General features: G+C 45.2%; 1 protein-coding gene across 2 annotated transcripts in view; it reads right to left on the bottom strand.

The window, feature by feature from the left end:
• The window catches only part of dapk2b (death-associated protein kinase 2b), a 53,905-nt gene extending 36,367 nt beyond the window's left edge, over positions 1–17,538 (bottom strand). The window contains exons 1-2 of one of the 2 annotated variants that reach the window (XM_031832868.1): positions 17,407–17,538; positions 15,437–15,601 (exon numbers count right to left, since the gene is read on the bottom strand). In XM_031832868.1, coding sequence (XP_031688728.1) covers positions 15,437–15,513 — 77 coding nt within the window. In that variant the 5' untranslated portion in view covers positions 15,514–15,601; positions 17,407–17,538. The remainder of the gene's footprint in view (positions 1–15,436; positions 15,602–17,406) is intronic. The other variant, XM_031832869.1, reaches the window with a different exon arrangement.
• Positions 17,539–21,884: the final 4,346 nt, after the last annotated feature.

Below are 21,884 nucleotides of genomic sequence, written 5' to 3'. Positions count from 1 at the left end.
CGCTCGCGCACGCGACGTGTCCGGTCTGGTCAGCATGTCCTTGTCCCTGACTGCTTCATAATTAAACCTGTCCCCCGACAGTGACACGGTTCCACGGGTCCCTAGTGTCATAAACTCAAAGTACTTCCACGTTGGACAACTTGCAGCACTGTGTTACCTCACTTTCACGGTAACGAAGGGTTACAAGAAGAGATCTTCATTGAACGTTGTTGAAACTGGTAAAGTTGATGTAATACGTTATACGGAAGAAAAATGAATCACTCAGGATCACACCTCTCCAGTCCACACTCACCGTTTAGCCATTGAAAAGAGAGATGTGATATGGTGTCTCAGTCTCAGGATCACACCTCTCCAGTCCACACTCACCGTTTAGCCATTGAAAAGAGAGATGTGATATGGTGTCTCAGTCTCAGGATCACACCTCTCCAGTCCACACTCACCGTTTAGCCATTGAAAAGAGAGATGTGATATGGTGTCTCAGTCTCAGGATCACACCTCTCCAGTCCACACTCACCATTTAGCCATTGAAAAGAGAGATAGTGTAACGGTCTCAGTCTCTGTATAGTGTCTCAGTCTCTGTATAGTGTATCAGTCTCTGTATCAGTCTCTGTATAGTGTCTCTGTATAGTGTCTCAGTCTCTGTATAGTGTCTCAGTCTCTGTATAGTGTCTCAGTCTCTGTATAGGGTCTCAGACTCTGTATAGTGTATCAGTCTCTGTATAGTGTATCAGTCTCTGTATAGTGTATCAGTCTCTGTACCAGTCTCTGTATAGTGTCTCTGTATAGTGTCTCAGTCTCTGTATAGTGTCACTGTCTCAGTCTCTGTATAGTGTCTCAGTCTCTGTATAGTGTCTCAGTCTCTGTATAGTGTATCAGTCTCTGTATCAGTCTCTGTATAGTGTAACTGTCTCAGTCTCTGTATAGTGTATCAGTCTCTGTATCAGTCTCTGTATAGTGTAACTGTCTCAGTCTCTGTATAGTGTATCAGTCTCTGTATAGTGTCTCAGTCTCTGTATAGTGTCCCACTCTCAGTCTCTGTATAGTGTCTCAGTCTCTGCATAGTGTCACTGTCTCAGTCTCTGTATAGTTTCTCAGTCTCTGTATAGTGTCACTGTCTCTGTATAGTGTATCAGTCTCTGTATCAGTCTCTGTATAGTGTAACTGTCTCAGTCTCTGTATAGTGTCTCAGTCTCTGTATAGTGTCTCAGTCTCTGTATCAGTCTCTGTATAGTGTAACTGTCTCAGTCTCTGTATAGTGTATCAGTCTCTGTATCAGTCTCTGTATAGTGTAACTGTCTCAGTCTCTGTATAGTGTCTCAGTCTCTGTATAGTGTCACTGTCTCAGTCTCTGTATAGTGTCCCACTCTCAGTCTCTGTATAATGTCTCAGTCTCTGTATAGTGTATCGGTCTCTGAATAGTGTATCAGTCTCTGTATAGTGTAACACTCTCAGTCTCTGTATAGTGTCTCAGTCTCTGTATAGTGTAACTGTCTCAGTCTCTGTATAGTGTATCAGTGTATCAGTCTCTGTATAGTGTAACACTCTCAGTCTCTGTATAGTGTCTCAGTCTCTGTATAGTGTAACTGTCTCAGTCTCTGTATAGTGTATCAGTGTATCAGTCTCTGTATAGTGTATCAGTCTCTGTATAGTGTATCAGTCTCTGTATAGTGTCTCAGTCTCTATATAGTGTATCAGTCTCTGTATCAGTCTCTGTATAGTGTAACTGTCTCAGTCTCTGTATAGTGTATCAGTCTCTGTATCAGTCTCTGTATAGTGTAACTGTCTCCGTCTCTGTATAGTGTATCAGTCTCTGTATAGTGTCTCAGTCTCTGTATAGTGTCACTGTCTCAGTCTCTGTAAAGTGTCCCACTTTCAGTCTCTGTATAGTGTCTCAGTCTCTGTATAGTGTCACTGTCTCAGTCTCTGTATAGTGTCTCAGTCTCTGTATCAGTCTCTGTATAGTGTTACTGTCTAAGTCTCTGTATAGTGTCACTGTCTAAGTCTCTGTATAGTTTAACTGTCACAGTCTCTGTATAGTGTCTCAGTCTCTGTATAGTGTCTCAGTCTCTGTATCAGTCTCTGTATAGTGTAACTGTCTCAGTCTCTGTATAGTGTATCAGTCTCTGTATCAGTCTCTGTATAGTGTAACTGTCTCAGTCTCTGTATAGTGTATCAGTCTCTGTATAGTGTCTCAGTCTCTGTATAGTGTCACTGTCTCAGTCTCTGTATAGTGTCCCACTCTCAGTCTCTGTATAATGTCTCAGTCTCTGTATAGTGTATCAGTCTCTGAATAGTGTATCAGTCTCTGTATAGTGTAACACTCTCAGTCTCTGTATAGTGTAACTCTCAGTCTCTGTATAGTGTATCAGTGTATCAGTCTCTGTATAGTGTAACACTCTCAGTCTCTGTATAGTGTCTCAGTCTCTGTATAGTGTAACTGTCTCAGTCTCTGTATAGTGTATCAGTGTATCAGTCTCTGTATAGTGTATCAGTCTCTGTATAGTGTCTCAGTCTCTGTATAGTGTATCAGTCTCTGTATCAGTCTCTGTATAGTGTCTCAGTCTCTGTATAGTGTCACTGTCTCAGTCTCTGTATAGTGTCTCAGTCTATGTATAGTGTCTCAGTCTCTGTATAGTGTCTCAGTCTCTGTATAGTGTCTCAGTCTCTGTATAGTGTATCAGTCTCTGTATAGTGTAACTGTCTCAGTCTCTGTATAGTGTCACTGTCTCAGTCTCTGTATAGTGTAACTGTCTCAGTCTCTGTATAGTGTCTCAGTCTCCTCTGTATAGTGTATCAGTCTCTGTATCAGTCTCTGTATAGTGTAACTGTCTCAGTCTCTGTATCAGTCTCTGTATAGTGTAACTGTCTCAGTCTCTGTATAGTGTATCAGTGTATCATTCTCTGTATAGTGTATCAGTCTCTGTATAGTGTATCAGTCTCTGTATAGTGTCTCAGTCTCTGTATAGTGCCACTGTCTCAGTCTCTGTATAGTGTCTCAGTCTCTGTATAGTGTATCAGTCTCTGTATCAGTCTCTGTATAGTGTCTCAGTCTCTGTATAGTGTCTCAGTCTTTGTATAGTGTCTCAGTCTCTGTGTAGTGTCTCAGTCTCTGTATAGTGTATCAGTCTCTGTATCAGTCTCTGTAGAGTGTAACTGTCTCAGTCTCTGTATAGTGTATCAGTCTCTGTATAGTGTCTCAGTCTTTGTATAGTGCCTCAGTCTCTGTATAGTGTATCAGTCTCTGTATCAGTCTCTGTATAGTGTAACTGTCTCAGTCTCTGTATAGTGTATCAGTCTCTGTATCAGTGTCTGTATAGTGTAACTGTCTCATCCTCTCTGTATAGTGTCTCAGTCTCTGTATAGTGTCTCAGTCTCTGTATAGTGTCACTGTCTCAGTCTCTGTATAGTGTATCAGTCTCTGTATAGTGTAACTGTCTCAGTCTCTGTATAGTGTATCAGTCTCTGTATAGTGTCTCAGTCTCTGTATAGTGTCTCAGTCTCTGTATAGTGTAACTGTCTTAGTCTCTGTATAGTGTCTCAGTCTCTGTATAGTATAACTGTCTCAGTCTCTGTATAGTGTAACTGTCTCAGTCTCTGTATAGTGTATCAGTGTATCATTCTCTGTATAGTGTATCAGTCTCTGTATAGTGTATCAGTCTCTGTATAGTGTCTCAGTCTCTGTATAGTGCCACTGTCTCAGTCTCTGTATAGTGTCTCAGTCTCTGTATAGTGTATCAGTCTCTGTATCAGTCTCTGTATAGTGTCTCAGTCTCTGTATAGTGTCTCAGTCTTTGTATAGTGTCTCAGTCTCTGTATAGTGTCTCAGTCTCTGTATAGTGTATCAGTCTCTGTATCAGTCTCTGTATAGTGTAACTGTCTCAGTCTCTGTATAGTGTATCTGTCTCTGTATCAGTCTCTGTATAGTGTAACTGTCTCAGTCTCTGTATAGTGTCTCAGTCTCTGTATAGTATAACTGTCTCAGTCTCTGTATAGTGTCACTGTCTCAGTCTCTGTATAGTGTAACTGTCTCAGTCTCTGTATAGTGTATCAGTCTCTGTATAGTGTCTCAGTCTCTGTATAGTGTAACTGTCTCAGTCTCTCTATAGTGTCTCAGACTCTGTATAGTATAACTGTCTCAGTCTCTGTATATTGTCACTGTCTCAGTCCCTGTATAGTGTCTCAGTCTCTGTATAGTGTCACTGCCCCAGTCTCTGTATAGTGTCTCAGTCTCTGTATAGTGTCTCAGTCTCTGTATAGTGTAACTGTCTCAGTCTCTGTATAGTGTAACTGTCTCAGTCTCTGTATAGTGTCTCAGTCTCTGTATAGTGTCACTGTCTCAGTCTCTGTATAGTGTATCAGTCTCTGTATAGTGTCACTGTCTCTGTATAGTGTCTCAGTCTCTGTATAGTGTCTCAGTCTTTGTATAGTGTATCAGTCTCTGTATAGTGTATCAGTCTCTGTATAGTGGCTCAGTCTCTGTATAGTGTCTCAGTCTCTGTATAGTGTCTCAGTCTCTGTATAGTGTCTCAGTCTTTGTATAGTGTATCAGTCTCTGTATAGTGTATCAGTCTCTGTATAGTGGCTCAGTCTCTGTATAGTGTCTCAGTCTCTGTATAGTGTATCAGTCTCTGTATAGTGTCTCAAGACTTGTCCTAGAGCTGGGAGCCCGGCCAAACTGAGCAATCTGGGGAGAAGGGCCTTGGTCAGGGAGGTGACCAAGAGCCCGATGTTCAGTCTGACAGAGCTCCAGAGTTCCTCTGTGGAGATGGGAAAACCTTCCCGAAGAACAATCCTCTCTGCAGCACTCCATCAATCAGGCCTTTATGGTAGAGAAGCTACATGACAGCCCACTTGGAGTTTGCCAAAAGGCACCTAAAGACTCTCAGACCATGAGAAACAAGATTCTCTGGTCTGGTGAAACCAAGATTGAACTCTTTGGCCTGAAGGCCAAGAATCACATCTGGAGGAAACCTGGCACCATCCCTTCGGTGAAGCATGGTGGTGGCAGCATCATTCTGTGGGGATTTTTTTCCGCGGCAGGGACTGGGAGACTAGTCAGGATCGAGGCAAAGATGATCGGAGCAAAGTACAGAGAGATCCAGGGCACTCAGGACCTCAGATTGGGTGCGAAGGTTCACCTTCCAACAGGACAACAACCCTAAGCACACAGCCAAGACAACGCAGGAGTGGCTTCAGGACAATTATCTGAATGTCTTTGAGTGGCCAAGCCAGAGCCTGGACTTGAACCCAAACTAACATCTCTAAAGAGACCTGAAAATAGCTGTGCAGCGACGCTCCTCATCCAACCTGACTGTGTTTGAGAGGATCTGCAGAGAAGATACAGGTGTTGTCACGTTCGTTGTAATAATGATGGTCGGACCAAGGCGCAGCGTACTTGGAGTTCCACATACTTTTAATGAATAAAGTGAAACTTAAGCAAATACAAAACAAATAAGGAATAAACTAACCGTGACGACAATGCAGTGTGAACAGAAAACATAGAAAATATAAACTAGAACAACCCCCCCAGTCACGCCCTGACCTACTCTACCATTGAAAATAAAAGCTTTCTATGGTCAGGACGTGCCAGCTGTGCCAAACATGTAGCGTCAGGTGTGCCAAGCATGTAGCGTCAGCTGTGCCAAGCATGTAGCGTCATTCCCAAGAAGACTCAAGGCTGTAATCGCTGCCAAAAGTGCTTCAACAAAGTACTGAGTAAAGGGTCTGAATACTTGTGATATTTCAGTTTTGTATATTTAATACATTTGCAAACATTTCAAAAAGAAAAACGTTTTTGCTTTGTCATTATGGGGTATTGTGATGTCATTATGGGGTATTGTGATGTCATTATGGGGTATTGTGATGTCATTATGGGGTATTGTGATGTCATTATGGGGTATTGTGATGTCATTATGGGGTATTGTGATGTCATTATGGGGTATTGTGATGTCATTATGGGGTATTGTGATGTCATTATGGGGTATTGTGATGTCATTATGGGGTGTTGTGATGTCATTATGGGGTGTTGTGATGTCATTATGGGGTATTGTGATGTCATTATGGGGTGTTGTGATGTCATTATGGGGTATTGTGATGTCATTATGGGGTGTTGTGATGTCATTATGGGGTATTGTGATGTCATTATGGGGTGTTGTGATGTCATTATGGGGTATTGTGATGTCATTATGGGGTGTTGTGATGTCATTATGGGGTATTGTGATGTCATTATGGGGTATTGTGATGTCATTATGGGGTGTTGTGATGTCATTATGGGGTATTGTGATGTCATTATGGGGTATTGTGATGTCATTATGGGGTGTTGTGATGTCATTATGGGGTATTGTGATGTCATTATAGGGTATTTTGTGTAGATTGATGAGGGAAAAAAACAGTTTAATCCATTTTAGAATAAGGCTGTAACATAACAAAATGTGGAAAAGTCAAGGGGTCTGAATACTTTCTGAATGCACTTGATGTTCCCAATGCCAATAAAGCCCTTTAAATTTAGAGTTGTATAAAGAGAGAGCGATAACATATGTTCCCAATGCCAATAAAGCCCTTTGAATTGAATTCTGAGAGAGACTCAGTTTACTCACAGGGAGGAATGTAGGCCCTGAGGCAGACCTGGACACACGGCAACTCAAATAGTCTCACTGTCTGTGGTGTCGGCAGGACATTTCACCCCCAGAGACCCAGCTCTGAAAGCCTGTCTCAGATGACTATAACACAGTAAAGTGATGACTGTTGTAATGTGTGAATCTAATGAAGACAAAGTTGTTACATTGCAGGAATAAAGATTCAGAATAGCGTCCAGTTGCCTGAGGGGAAGAATAGTCATGTTCAACACCATGTCAACGTATTCTATAAAGGATAACAAATGTATGTAAATGAAAACTAAACGTCATGTTTTCGATATGAAGGGTTCAGTTAGGGCATGGTGGCTCTAGATCACCAGCAGGACAGAGAGACAGTCCTGTATGTGGGAGGAGAGGTATTGCATAGGGGCCTTGTGTTTTTCTGTAGTAAACAACACTGCAGTAAGGGTGTACTAGTGAGCCAACAGTGCAGTAAGGAGGTACTAGTGAGCCAACAGTGCAGTAAGGATGCAGTAGGCTGGACTAGTGAACTAACAGTGCAGTAGGCGGGACTAGGGAACTAACAGTGCAGTAGGCTGGACTAGTGAACCAACAGTGCAGTAAGGCTGCAGTAGGCTGGACTAGTGAACCAACAGTGCAGTAGGCTGGACTAGGGAACTAACAGTGCAGTAGGCTGGACTAGTGAACCAACAGTGCAGTAAGGCTGCAGTAGGCTGGACTAGTGAACTAACAGTGCAGTAGGCTGGACTAGTGAACCAACAGTGCAGTAGGCTGGACTAGGGAACTAACAGTGAGTCAAAAACGGAGTCCATTGCCCGTGTTGTGAATGGTTCCTGTTCATACATGGATTTGTACATTGCTAGACCTAACTGGCTTGTTGACCAGCGAGGTGGTTTCACCAACAACACACACGCATGAACATTGTTGTGTAAGGGGAAGCTGGTATGATGTTGATGATGATGTGTTTTCCTGTGAGCCAAATACACCAGATATTGTTGTTGATGGGGGGAGGCCAGGGGGAGGTGCTCATTGTGCAAGGGGGCTGCTCATTGGATGGCTACATGGAGCTGCTTAAGTACCAGCCCCTCATGGCACACTTGGACATCCACGGGTGTAGGTGTCAGCTGGTCGCGCCGTTATTCAGCAGTCTCGACCACGTACACAGGCTTGTTCTGTGTAGCCTGACAGAAACTAGGGCAAAGCAGTTGGCTAGGTTACTGCTCTGTTTCAGCTGTCGTGGGACTAGGGCAAAGCAGTTACCTAGGTTACTGCTCTGTTTCAGCTGTAGTGGGACTAGGGCAAAGCAGCTGGCCAGGTACAGCTCTGTTTCAGCTGTAGTGGGACTAGGGCAAAGCAGTTGGCCAGGTACAGCTCTGTTCAGCTGTAGTGGGACTAGGGCAAAGCAGTTGGCTAGGTTACTGCTCTGTTTCAGCTGTCGTGGGACTAGGGCAAAGCAGTTAGCTAGGTTACTGCTCTGTTTCAGCTGTAGTGGGACTAGGGCAAAGCAGTTGGCTAGGTTACTGCTCTGTTTCAGCTGTCGTGGGACTAGGGCAAAGCAGTTGGCTAGGTACTGCTCTGTTTCAGCTGTAGTGGGACTAGGGCAAAGCAGTTAGCTAGGTTACTGCTCTGTTTCAGCTGTCGTGGGACAAGGGCAAAACAGTTAGCTAGGTTACTGCTCTGTTTCAGCTGTAGTGGGACTAGGGCAAAGCAGTTGGCTAGGTACTGCTCTGTTTCAGCTGTCGTGGGACTAGGGCAAAGCAGTTGGCTAGGTACTGCTCTGTTTCAGCTGTCGTGGGACTAGGGCAAAGCAGTTGGCTAGGTACTGCTCTGTTTCAGCTGTCGTGGGACTAGGGCAAAGCAGTTGGCTAGGTTACTGCTCTGTTTCAGCTGTCGTGGGACTAGGGCAAAGCAGTTGGCTAGGTACTGCTCTGTTTCAGCTGTCGTGGGACTAGGGCAAAGCAGTTGGCTAGGTACTGCTCTGTTTCAGCTGTCGTGGGACTAGGGCAAAGCAGTTGGCTAGGTTACTGCTCTGTTTCAGCTGTCGTGGGACTAGGGCAAAGCAGTTGGCTAGGTACTGCTCTGTTTCAGCTGTCGTGGGACTAGGGCAAAGCAGTTGGCTAGGTACTGCTCTGTTTCAGCTGTCGTGAGACTAGGGCAAAGCAGTTAGCTAGGTACTGCTCTGTTTCAGCTGTCGTGGGACTAGGGCAAAGCAGTTGGCCAGGTACAGCTCTGTTTCAGCTGTAGTGGGACTAGGGCAAAGCAGTTGGCCAGGTACAGCTCTGTTTCAGCTGTAGTGGGACTAGGGCAAAGCAGTTGGCCAGGTACAGCTCTGTTTCAGCTGTAGTGGGACTAGGGCAAAGCAGTTGGCCAGGTACAGCTCTGTTTCAGCTGTAGTGGGACTAGGGCAAAGCAGTTGGCCAGGTACAGCTCTGTTCAGCTGTAGTGGGACTAGGGCAAAGCAGTTGGCTAGGTTACTGCTCTGTTTCAGCTGTCGTGGGACTAGGGCAAAGCAGTTAGCTAGGTTACTGCTCTGTTTCAGCTGTAGTGGGACTAGGGCAAAGCAGTTGGCTAGGTTACTGCTCTGTTTCAGCTGTCGTGGGACTAGGGCAAAGCAGTTGGCTAGGTACTGCTCTGTTTCAGCTGTAGTGGGACTAGGGCAAAGCAGTTAGCCAGGTTACTGCTCTGTTTCAGCTGTCGTGGGACAAGGGCAAAACAGTTAGCTAGGTTACTGCTCTGTTTCAGCTGTAGTGGGACTAGGGCAAAGCAGTTGGCTAGGTACTGCTCTGTTTCAGCTGTCGTGGGACTAGGGCAAAGCAGTTGGCTAGGTACTGCTCTGTTTCAGCTGTCGTGGGACTAGGGCAAAGCAGTTGGCTAGGTACTGCTCTGTTTCAGCTGTCGTGGGACTAGGGCAAAGCAGTTGGCTAGGTTACTGCTCTGTTTCAGCTGTCGTGGGACTAGGGCAAAGCAGTTGGCTAGGTACTGCTCTGTTTCAGCTGTCGTGGGACTAGGGCAAAGCAGTTGGCTAGGTACTGCTCTGTTTCAGCTGTCGTGGGACTAGGGTAAAGCAGTTGGCTAGGTTACTGCTCTGTTTCAGCTGTCGTGGGACTAGGGCAAAGCAGTTGGCTAGGTACTGCTCTGTTTCAGCTGTCGTGGGACTAGGGCAAAGCAGTTGGCTAGGTACTGCTCTGTTTCAGCTGTCGTGAGACTAGGGCAAAGCAGTTAGCTAGGTACTGCTCTGTTTCAGCTGTCGTGGGACTAGGGCAAAGCAGTTGGCCAGGTACAGCTCTGTTTCAGCTGTAGTGGGACTAGGGCAAAGCAGTTGGCCAGGTACAGCTCTGTTTCAGCTGTAGTGGGACTAGGGCAAAGCAGTTGGACAGGTACAGCTCTGTTTCAGCTGTAGTGGGACTAGGGCAAAGCAGTTGGCCAGGTACAGCTCTGTTTCAGCTGTAGTGGGACTAGGGCAAAGCAGTTGGCCAGGTACAGCTCTGTTCAGCTGTAGTGGGACTAGGGCAAAGCAGTTGGCTAGGTTACTGCTCTGTTTCAGCTGTCGTGGGACTAGGGCAAAGCAGTTAGCTAGGTTACTGCTCTGTTTCAGCTGTAGTGGGACTAGGGCAAAGCAGTTGGCTAGGTTACTGCTCTGTTTCAGCTGTCGTGGGACTAGGGCAAAGCAGTTGGCTAGGTACTGCTCTGTTTCAGCTGTAGTGGGACTAGGGCAAAGCAGTTAGCCAGGTTACTGCTCTGTTTCAGCTGTCGTGGGACAAGGGCAAAACAGTTAGCTAGGTTACTGCTCTGTTTCAGCTGTAGTGGGACTAGGGCAAAGCAGTTGGCTAGGTACTGCTCTGTTTCAGCTGTCGTGGGACTAGGGCAAAGCAGTTGGCTAGGTACTGCTCTGTTTCAGCTGTCGTGGGACTAGGGCAAAGCAGTTGGCTAGGTACTGCTCTGTTTCAGCTGTCGTGGGACTAGGGCAAAGCAGTTGGCTAGGTTACTGCTCTGTTTCAGCTGTCGTGGGACTAGGGCAAAGCAGTTGGCTAGGTACTGCTCTGTTTCAGCTGTCGTGGGACTAGGGCAAAGCAGTTGGCTAGGTACTGCTCTGTTTCAGCTGTCGTGGGACTAGGGCAAAGCAGTTGGCTAGGTTACTGCTCTGTTTCAGCTGTCGTGGGACTAGGGCAAAGCAGTTGGCTAGGTACTGCTCTGTTTCAGCTGTCGTGGGACTAGGGCAAAGCAGTTGGCTAGGTACTGCTCTGTTTCAGCTGTCGTGAGACTAGGGCAAAGCAGTTAGCTAGGTACTGCTCTGTTTCAGCTGTCGTGGGACTAGGGCAAAGCAGTTGGCTAGGTTACTGCTCTGTTTCAGCTGTCGTGAGACTAGGGCAAAGCAGTTGGCTAGGTTACTGCTCTGTTTCAGCTGTCGTGAGACTAGGACAAAGCAGTTGGCTAGGTTACTGCTCTGTTCAGCTGTCGTGGGACTAGGGCAAAGCAGTTGGCCAGGTACAGCTCTGTTCAGCTGTAGTGGGACTAGGGCAAAGCAGTTGGCTAGGTACTGCTCTGTTTCAGCTGTCGTGGGACTAGGGCAAAGCAGTTGGCTAGGTACTGCTCTGTTTCAGCTGTCGTGAGACTAGGGCAAAGCAGTTAGCTAGGTACTGCTCTGTTTCAGCTGTCGTGGGACTAGGGCAAAGCAGTTGGCTAGGTTACTGCTCTGTTTCAGCTGTCGTGAGACTAGGGCAAAGCAGTTGGCTAGGTTACTGCTCTGTTTCAGCTGTCGTGAGACTAGGACAAAGCAGTTGGCTAGGTTACTGCTCTGTTCAGCTGTCGTGGGACTAGGGCAAAGCAGTTGGCCAGGTACAGCTCTGTTCAGCTGTAGTGGGACTAGGGCAAAGCAGTTAGCTAGGTTACTGCTCTGTTTCAGCTGTCGTGGGACTAGGGCAAAGCAGTTGGCTAGGTACTGCTCTGTTTCAGCTGTAGTGGGACTAGGGCAAAGCAGTTAGCTAGGTTACTGCTCTGTTCAGCTGTCGTGGGACTAGGGCAAAGCAGTTAGCTAGGTAATGCTCTGTTCAGCTGTAGTGGGACTAGGGCAAAGCAGTTAGCTAGGTACTGCTCTGTTTCAGCTGTCGTGGGACGGGCAAAGCAGTTGGCTAGGTTACTGCTCTGTTTCAGCTGTCGTGAGACTAGGGCAAAGCAGTTAGCTAGGTTACTGCTCTGTTTCAGCTGTAGTGGGACTAGGGCAAAGCAGTTAGCTAGGTTACTGCTCTGTTTCAGCTGTCGTGAGACTAGGGCAAAGCAGTTAGCTAGGTTACTGCTCTGTTTCAGCTGTCGTGGGACTAGGGCAAAGCAGTTAGCTAGGTTACTGCTCTGTTTCAGCTGTCGTGGGACTAGGGCAAAGCAGTTAGCTAGGTAATGCTCTGTTTCAGCTGTAGTGGGACTAGGGCAAAGCAGTTGGCTAGGTTACTGCTCTGTTTCAGCTGTCGTGGGACTAGGGCAAAGCAGTTGGCTAGGTACTGCTCTGTTTCAGCTGTAGTGGGACTAGGGCAAAGCAGTTGGCTAGGTTCTGCTCTGTTTCAGCTGTAGTGGGACTAGGGCAAAGCAGTTGGCTAGGTACTGCTCTGTTTCAGCTGTAGTGGGCATCCTAGCTGTTTAAGGAAGGAAGTGCTTTCTGTACCCTTGAGTGCCATGCAGACAGGGATCTGTCTGGGATCCTTTTTTTGTCAATTTGATATGTGGATTCAATTAAAGGATTTAGTGTTTGTGTTATATGTTGTGTGAATTAAAGGGTCTGTCTAGTCCAGTAGTTTGCATATTATATACAGTAGTTGGCACACCTCTCCAATCTCTAGTAGTTCTAAGGGGACTTTTGCCAGAGGTTACCTCAGCATATGCTTCTGTCCCATCATCAAGCCTTTGAAACCTTTCTTAGCTTTCTCCGTCTGGATGTGTGGTGTGTAAACAATGTCCATAGCTTAGCATAGCATAGCTACAACGTTCTAATAGAAGGTAGCTTTTCCAAAACAGCGTTGTTTCTTGTATTAGAGTCTTTAGAGAACTGCTTTACTTTGATGTCCTTTGTCTTCTGTCTTTTTATTGAGTTGTTAACTAGCTCGTTTTTTCATAGCTAACTATCTTCTTTTAGGAGAGTCCCTAACAACTGCTTAACAACCCAGCTAGCTAAGCTAACTGCACAATCTTATAGGCCTATCTTCTTCATTTGTTGCTTGTTTTGTCTCACATTCAGTTGTCTTTAGTTTTTTCCAATGTACTTCACTTTAGAAACCTGCTAATTTCAATATTTGTAGGAGCTCATTTTTTTCAGCAGCTGCTGCTCAAGTTGAAACTATTCTCTCAATTCAATTCAAGGGCTTTATTGGCATGGGAAACATATGTAACATCGCCAAAGCAAGTGATCTGTCTCCCTCTGATCTATCTCTCTAATCTATCTGTTTCTCTCTCTCTGACCTCTCCCCCCCTCTCTTTCCCCCCCCCTCTCTCTCTCTCCACCAATCTCTCTCCCTATGATCTCTCTCTCTCTTCGACCTGTCTCCCTCTCCTCCCTCTCTATCCCTCTCTCTCTCTCCACCCCTCTCTCTCTCTCCACCAATCTCTCTCCCTATGATCTCTCTCTCTCTTCGACCCTTCTCCCTCTCCTCCCTCTGATCTGTCTCTCTAATCTATCTGTTTCTCTCTCTCTGACCTCTCTCCCCCCTCTCTTTCCCCCCTCTCTCTCTCTCCACCAATCTCTCTCCCTATGATCTCTCTCTCTCTCTTCGACCCGTCTCCCTCTCCTCCCTCTCTATCCCTCTCTCTCTCTCCACCTCTCTCTCTCTCTCCACCAATCTCTCTCCCTATGATCTCTCTCTCTCTTTGACAGTCTCCCTCTCTCCCCCCCCCCCCCCCTCTCTCTCTAATAACTGACACAGCAGCTGCTGAGGTGTTGAGGAAACTCTCACACACTTCCGTGACACACACACACACACACACACACACACACACACACACACACACACACACACACACACACACACACACACACACACACACACACACACACACACACACACACACACACACACACACACACACACACACACACACACACGCACACACACACAGTCCTTCCTCTTTCATTACAGTTGTCTGAGGCTTCCCAGCCCAGTCTTGTTGCTGTCCTTGTGTCTGGGGGTTCAACACATACACATGCAAATCTAACCACTCGTGAAGTCTTGTGTGTCCTAAACAATCCCTATTGATCACAATAAAGCCATCTTCCCGGTAACAGCTGAATGTTCCAATAACCAGCATTCAAATAGAGAGGCAAGAGCCATCTGAACTGAACCCAGTTTTAAAGAGAACAAAGTTAACTCCTAGCAGGTTGTGTCGCAGAAAATACCAGAACAGGAAGTTACTATAGTGTGGTAGACCACAGATCATATTTCAAGTCCTGTTGTCTGTGTAGAAGTGCTGTTGGCCTTCTCCTGGAACCCTCCAATACTGTCCGTCTGTCCCACACGTGACTTAATGAACTTCCTGCTGAACACATTCCTAACCTCTTTTGAATTATTGTATACTTCCTTAGAAGGATTTCCCCTATATGTTCTCTATAACAGCAGTTCCTTACTGGGAGGTTAGTCTGCCTATAGGGCCCGTTGAGGGGACAGTTTTGAACCAGAGATTGGGGTTTCTACAGGTTCATTTCCACATTGGCTGAAAATAGACTACCCTGAAGACAGGTTGAGAAAGTTGAATAACAGTTTGGGAAATCACCTTAACTATTATGTTCCATTATCATATAGTATGTTTATCTCCATTATCCTGTCATGTGTTTATCTCCATTATCATGGCCTGTGTTTATGTCCATTATCATATATTATGTTACCTCCATTATCATGTCATGTATGTTTCTCCATTATCATATTGTATGTTATCTCCATTATCATGTCTTGTGTTTATGTCCATTATCATATAGTATGTTTCTCCATTATCCTGTCCTGTGTTTTTATCTCCATTATGATATAGTATGTTTATCTACATGAGCATGTCCTGTGTTTATCTCCATTATCACATAGCATGTTTTCTCCATTATCCTGTCTTATGGTTGTCTCCATTATCCTGTCCTACGTTTATCGCCATTACAGTATCCTATATTTATCTCCATTACAGTATCCTATCCTACATTTAACACCATTATCCTGTCCAATATTTAACTTGCTGTAAACTGTAACTAGCTCCTGTCCTATACACATCAACAAGCCAGCTGTTTGCAGTTCTCTGTTGTCCTCCTTAACAGCACTCCCCAGGATCAGGCTGGCTGGCCAGTCAACATGTGGGGCTGGGATTAACACTAAGGAGGAGTCATTATAAAGACTAAAAACACAAACACTGATCTTAGAGCTAAATAAGATGTATATAAGAGCTCATAATAATGACATACAGTACATTATAATCTACATACAGAACACAGAGCATAGAGCTACATAACAGGTCTATAAGAGCTCATAATAATGACATACAGTACATTATAATCTACATACAGAACACAGAGCATAGAGCTACATAACAGGTCTATAAGAGCTCATAATAATGACATACAGTACATTATAATCTACATACAGAACACAGAGCATAGAGCTACATAACAGGTCTATAAGAGCTCATAATAATGACATACAGTACATTATAATCTACATACAGAACACAGAGCATAGAGCTACATAACAGGTCTATAAGAGCTCATAATAATGACATACAGTACATTATAATCTACATACAGAACACAGAGCATAGAGCTACATAACAGGTCTATAAGAGCTCATAAAACAGTCATAACAGTTCAGGAGAAACAGCAACACACTCACCTCCCCAGCTCTTCACCAATCTCATAGAAGTCCTCTACTCTCTGTTGCTTGAAAACAGCCATGCCCAATGTCCTCATTGAGGGTCAATACGTCCTCGTAAACGATAAACATGTAACTCTGTCTTCAGTCTGAGTGACACAACGAGAGAGAATTGCCTGTTCAGTTCTGAGCGACAAAACAAGAGAGAATGAGAGCAGAATGAGAGCAGAATGAGAGCAGCGCAGCAACGCACTGACGAGCGATTGTGAGATGAGGACTGACATCTCTACCCACATGTCCCAGCATGCTGCACTACATTCCAGCTCAAACGAAAAGGAGGTGCAACTCCATGTGTTCCATAAGCCAGGATATGATCATTCTGAGGGCTGAGCCAGGATAGGATCCTTCCGAGGGCTGAGCCAGAATAGGATCCTTCTGAGGGCTAAGCCAGGATAGGATCCTCTTGAGGGCTGAGCCAGGAAAGGATCCTTCTGAGGGCTGAGCCAGAATAGGATCATTCTGAGGGCTGAGCCAGAATAGGATCATTCTGAGGGCTGAGCCAGAATAGGATCACTCTGAGGGCTGAGCCAGAATAGGATCATTCTGAGGCAGAGCCAGGATAGGATCCTTCTGAAGCTGAGCCAGGATAGGATCCCAGGATAGGAAGCTGAGCCTAACACTACAGGCCAATGGGCATGACTATGGCCTTGGAGAAAAAAACTATTAGGTAGCATCCCAAAAAGCACCCTATAGACCTATGGGTCTCCCTATGGGTCTCCCTATAGACCTATGGGTCTCCCTGTGGGCCTCCCTATAGACCTATGGGTCTCCCTATGGGTCTCCCTGTGGGTCTCATGGGTCTCCCTACGGGTCTCCCTATGGGTCTCCCTATAGACCTCCCTATGGGCCTCCCTATGGGTCTCATGGGTCTCCCTATGGGCCTCCCTATGGGCCTCCCTATTGGTCTCCCTATGGGCCTCATGGGTCTCCCTATGGGCCTCCCTATGGGCCTCCCTATAGACCTCCCTATAGACCTCCCTATGGACCTCCCTATGGGCCTCATGGGTCTCCCTATGGGCCTCCCTATGGGCCTCCCTATAGACCTCCCTATGGACCTCCCTATAGACCTCCCTATTGGTCTCCCTATGGGCCTCCCTATGGGCCTCCCTATTGGTCTCCCTATGGGCCTCATGGGTCTCCCTATGGGCCTCCCTATAGACCTCCCTATGGACCTCCCTATAGACCTCCCTATAGACCTCCCTATGGGCCTCCCTATGGGCCTCCCTAAGGGTCTCCCTACAGGCCTCCCTATGGGTCTCCCTATGGGCCTCCCTATGGGTCTCCCTATGTGCCTCCCTATGGGTCTCATGGGCCACCCTATGGGTCTCACTATGGGATTCCCTATGAGTCTCCCTATGGGCCTCCCTATTGGTCTCCCTATGGGCCTCATGGGTCTCCCTACAGGCCTCCCTATAGACCTCCCTATGGGTCTCCCTATGGACCTCCCTATGGGTCTCCCTATGGACCTCCCTATGTGTCTCCCTATGGGTCTCCCTATGGGTCCTGGTTAAAAGCAGTGTACTACAATAGGAATAGTGTCCCAGTTTGCCTTTCTTTCACAACATTTTAGTCAAGGAGCCTGGAAACACTAAGCCTGAATCTAAATGCCACTGTTGGTACAACAGGGCTTCAGTATTAGGCAAGCCTGATTTTGAATGCCAAATTAACAGCATTAACAAGGATCAACCCTGAATATTCAAAAGCATAGAATTACAGAAATGACGGAAGATTGAACACGTCAAACTATAATCATGATCATTGAAAGAATGATGAATGATTTTCAAGTTGCCTTTAAGAGTTGAACAAACGTTCTCCACCCAATGTATCAATAAGAGCTGTAACAACATTACAACGTGAAGGGACAGTTTCCTTGTCAGAACAATGTACCAACTCCACTAGGTAAGCTATAACAAAGTACTTGATGTTCTTACCTTATGTGATATCAAAGTAAATAGCTGGTCTTATTGCTGTAGTAAGTCTTACTACTCCTGTCTGTGACTCTTGACTGCAGTGTTTTCAGTGTGCTGTGACTGTCCCCTCCAAGCACAGACACAGACTGGTCTGTCGCTCCAAGCAGACACACATGTATAAGTCTGAAAATGATGCCATCTGTTGGCTATACACGAAACAGCACTGTGACGTTGAGGAAGCCCACACGATGTGGGGGTTTGAGAAAAAGAAAGTGATGATCAGAAATAGTCTTGAAATGTTCTTCTGCCTTTTAGATAAAGCTTTAGTGGTTTCTCAAAAGATCATTAGTGTTTGATGTAGGTTATACATTCATACGCTTTTCCTGTTACTACAGACAGACACACAATGTTCCAACACAAGCAAAGTGTGAGTGAACCCAGCTGGCTAGAGAATGTGGCAATAGCAAATCTAAGTCAAATCCAATTTTATTTGGCACATGCTTTGCAAACAACAGGAGTAGATGGACAAGACTTACTTACGGGTCCTTTTCCAACAATACGGAGTTAACATGAAAATAAATTACATAGTGATATGAAGACTAAATATACAGTGAATAACAATAACGAGTAAAAGTAACATGGCTATACTCAGTACTGGTACTCCCTGTATATAGCCATGTTATTACCTGGTACTTCCTGTATATAGCCATGTTATTACCTGGTACTATCTGTATATAATCATGTTATTACCTGGTACTCTCTGTATATAACCATGTTATTACCTGGTCATTCCTGTATATAATCATGTTATTACCTGGTACTCTCTGTATATAACCATGTTATTACCTGGTCATTCCTGTATATAGCCATGTTATTACCTGGTACTCTCTGTATATAATCATGTTATTACCTGGTACTTGCTGAATATAGTCTATTATAGTCTATTAGCTATTAGAGTAGTAGTAGTAACACCACCTGGCTATTAGAGTAGTAGTAGTAGTAGTAACACCACCTGGCTATTAGAGCAGTAGTAGTAACACCACCTGGCTATTAGAGCAGTAGTAGTAGTAGTAACACCACCTGGCTATTAGAACAGTAGTAGTAACACCACCTGGCTATTAGAGCAGTAGTAGTAGCACCACCTGGCTATTAGAGCAGTAGTAGTAACACCACCTGGCTATTAGAGCAGTAGTAGTAACACCACCTAGCTATTAGAACAGTAGTAGTAACACCACCTAGCTATTAGAACAGTAGTAGTAACACCACCTGGCTATTAGAGCAGTAGTAGTAACACCACCTGGCTATTAGAGTAGTAGCAGTAGTAGTAACACCACCTGGCTATTAGAGCAGTAGTAGTAACACCACCTGGCTATTAGAGCAGTAGTAGTAACACCACCTGGCTATTAGAGTAGTAGTAGTAACACCACCTGGCTATTAGAGCAGTAGTAGTAACACCACCTGGCTATTAGAGCAGTAGTAGTAACACCACCTGGCTATTAGAGCAGTAGTAGTAACACCACCTGGCTATTAGAGCAGTAGTAGTAACACCACCTGGCTATTAGAGCAGTAGTAGTAGTAGTAACACCACCTGGCTATTAGAGCAGTAGTAGTAACACCACCTAGCTATTAGAGCAGTAGTAGTAACACCACCTGGCTATTAGAGCAGTAGTAGTAGTAGTAACACCACCTGGCTATTAGAGTAGTAGTAGTAACACCACCTGGCTATTAGAGCAGTAGTAGTAGTAGTAACACCACCTGGCTATTAGAGCAGTAGTAGTAACACCACCTGGCTATTAGAGCAGTAGTAGTAACACCACCTGGCTATTAGAGCAGTAGTAGTAACACCACCTGGCTATTAGAGCAGTAGTAGTAGTAGTAACACCACCTAGCTATTAGAGCAGTAGTAGTAACACCACCTAGCTATTAGAGCAGTAGTAGTAACACCACCTGGCTATTAGAGCAGTAGTAGTAACACCACCTGGCTATTAGAGCAGTAGTAGTAGTAGTAACACCACCTAGCTATTAGAGCAGTAGTAGTAACACCACCTAGCTATTAGAGCAGTAGTAGTAACACCACCTGGCTATTAGAGCAGTAGTAGTAACACCACCTGGCTATTAGAGCAGTAGTAGTAGTAGTAACACCACCTGGCTATCAGAGCAGTAGTAGTAACACCACCTGGCTATTAGAGCAGTAGTAGTAACACCACCTGGCTATTAGAGCAGTAGCAGTAGTAGTAACACCACCTGGCTATTAGAGCAGTAGTAGTAACACCACCTGGCTATTAGAGCAGTAGTAGTAGTAGTAACACCACCTGGCTATTAGAGCAGTAGTAGTAACACCACCTGGCTATTAGAGCAGTAGTAGTAGTAGTAACACCACCTAGCTATTAGAGCAGTAGTAGTAACACCACCTAGCTATTAGAGCAGTAGTAGTAACACCACCTGGCTATTAGAGCAGTAGTAGTAACACCACCTGGCTATTAGAGCAGTAGTAGTAACACCACCTGGCTATTAGAGCAGTAGTAGTAACACCACCTGGCTATTAGAGCAGTAGTAGTAGTAGTAACACCACCTGGCTATTAGAGCAGTAGTAGTAACACCACCTGGCTATTAGAGCAGTAGTAGTAACACCACCTGGCTATTAGAGCAGTAGTAGTAACACCACCTGGCTATTAGAGCAGTAGTAGTAACACCACCTGGCTATTAGAGCAGTAGTAGTAACACCACCTGGCTATTAGAACAGTAGTAGTAACACCACCTAGCTATTAGAGCAGTAGTAGTAACACCACCTGGCTATTAGAGCAGTAGTAGTAGTAGTAACACCACCTGGCTATTAGAGCAGTAGTAGTAACACCACCTGGCTATTAGAGCAGTAGTAGTAACACCACCTAGCTATTAGAGCAGTAGTAGTAACACCACCTGGCTATTAGAGTAGTAGTAGTAACACCACCTGGCTATTAGAGCAGTAGTATTAACACCACCTGGCTATTAGAGTAGTAGTAGTAACACCACCTGGCTATTAGAGCAGTAGTAGTAACACCACCTGGCTATTAGAGCAGTAGTAGTAACACCACCTGGCTATTAGAACAGTAGTAGTAACACCACCTGGCTATTAGAGCAGTAGTAGTAACACCACCTGGCTAATAGAGTAGTAGTAGTAACACCACCTGGCTATTAGAGCAGTAGTAGTAACACCACCTGGCTATTAGAGCAGTAGTAGTAGTAGTAACACCACCTGGCTATTAGAGCAGTAGTAATAGTAGTAACACCACCTGGCTATTAGAACAGTAGTAGTAACACCACCTGGCTATTAGAGCAGTAGTAGTAACACCACCTGGCTATTAGAGCAGTAGAATTAGTAGTAGTAACACCACCTGGCTATTAGAGCAGTAGTAGTAGTAGTAACACCACCTGGCTATTAGAACAGTAGTAGTAACACCACCTGGCTATTAGAGCAGTAGTAGTAACACCACCTGGCTATTAGAGCAGTAGTAGTAACACCACCTGGCTATTAGAGCAGTAGTAGTAGCACCACCTAGCTATTAGAGCAGTAGTAGTAACACCACCTGGCTATTAGAGCAGTAGTAGTAACACCACCTGGCTATTAGAGCAGTAGCAGTAGTAGTAACACCACCTGGCTATTAGAGCAGTAGTAGTAACACCACCTGGCTATTAGAGCAGTAGTAGTAACAACACCTGACTATTAGAGCAGTAGTAGTAACACCACCTGGCTATTAGAGCAGTAGTAGTAACACCACCTGGCTATTAGAGCAGTAGTAGTAACACCACCTGGCTATTAGAGCAGTAGTAGTAACACCACCTGGCTATTAGAGCAGTAGTAGTAACACCACCTGGCTATTAGAGCAGTAGTAGTAACACCACATGGCTATTAGAGCAGTAGTAGTAACACCACCTGGCTATTAGAACAGTAGTAGTAACACCACCTGGCTATTAGAGCAGTAGTAGTAACACCACCTGGCTATTAGAGCAGTAGTAGTAACACCACCTGGCTATTAGAGCAGTAGTAGTAACACCACCTGGCTATTAGAGCAGTAGTAGTAACACCACCTGGCTATTAGAGCAGTAGTAGTAGTAGTAACACCACCTGGCTATTAGAGCAGTAGTAGTAACACCACCTGGCTATTAGAGCAGTAGTAGTAACACCACCTGGCTATTAGAGCAGTAGTAGTAACACCACCTAGCTATTAGAGCAGTAGTAGTAACACCACCTGGCTATTAGAGCAGTAGTAGTAACACCACCTGGCTATTAGAGCAGTAGTAGTAACACCACCTGGCTATTAGAGCAGTAGCAGTAGTAGTAACACCACCTGGCTATTAGAGCAGTAGTAGTAACACCACCTGGCTATTAGAGCAGTAGTAGTAACAACACCTGACTATTAGAGCAGTAGTAGTAACACCACCTGGCTATTAGAGCAGTAGTAGTAACACCACCTGGCTATTAGAGCAGTAGTAGTAACACCACATGGCTATTAGAGCAG

The sequence above is a fragment of the Oncorhynchus kisutch genome, linkage group LG10, assembly GCF_002021735.2.
Source record: "Oncorhynchus kisutch isolate 150728-3 linkage group LG10, Okis_V2, whole genome shotgun sequence".
Lineage (NCBI taxonomy): Eukaryota > Metazoa > Chordata > Actinopteri > Salmoniformes > Salmonidae > Oncorhynchus > Oncorhynchus kisutch.
Note: the sequence above shows the minus strand (reverse complement) of the source record. Positions and strands in the feature narration are given on the sequence as shown.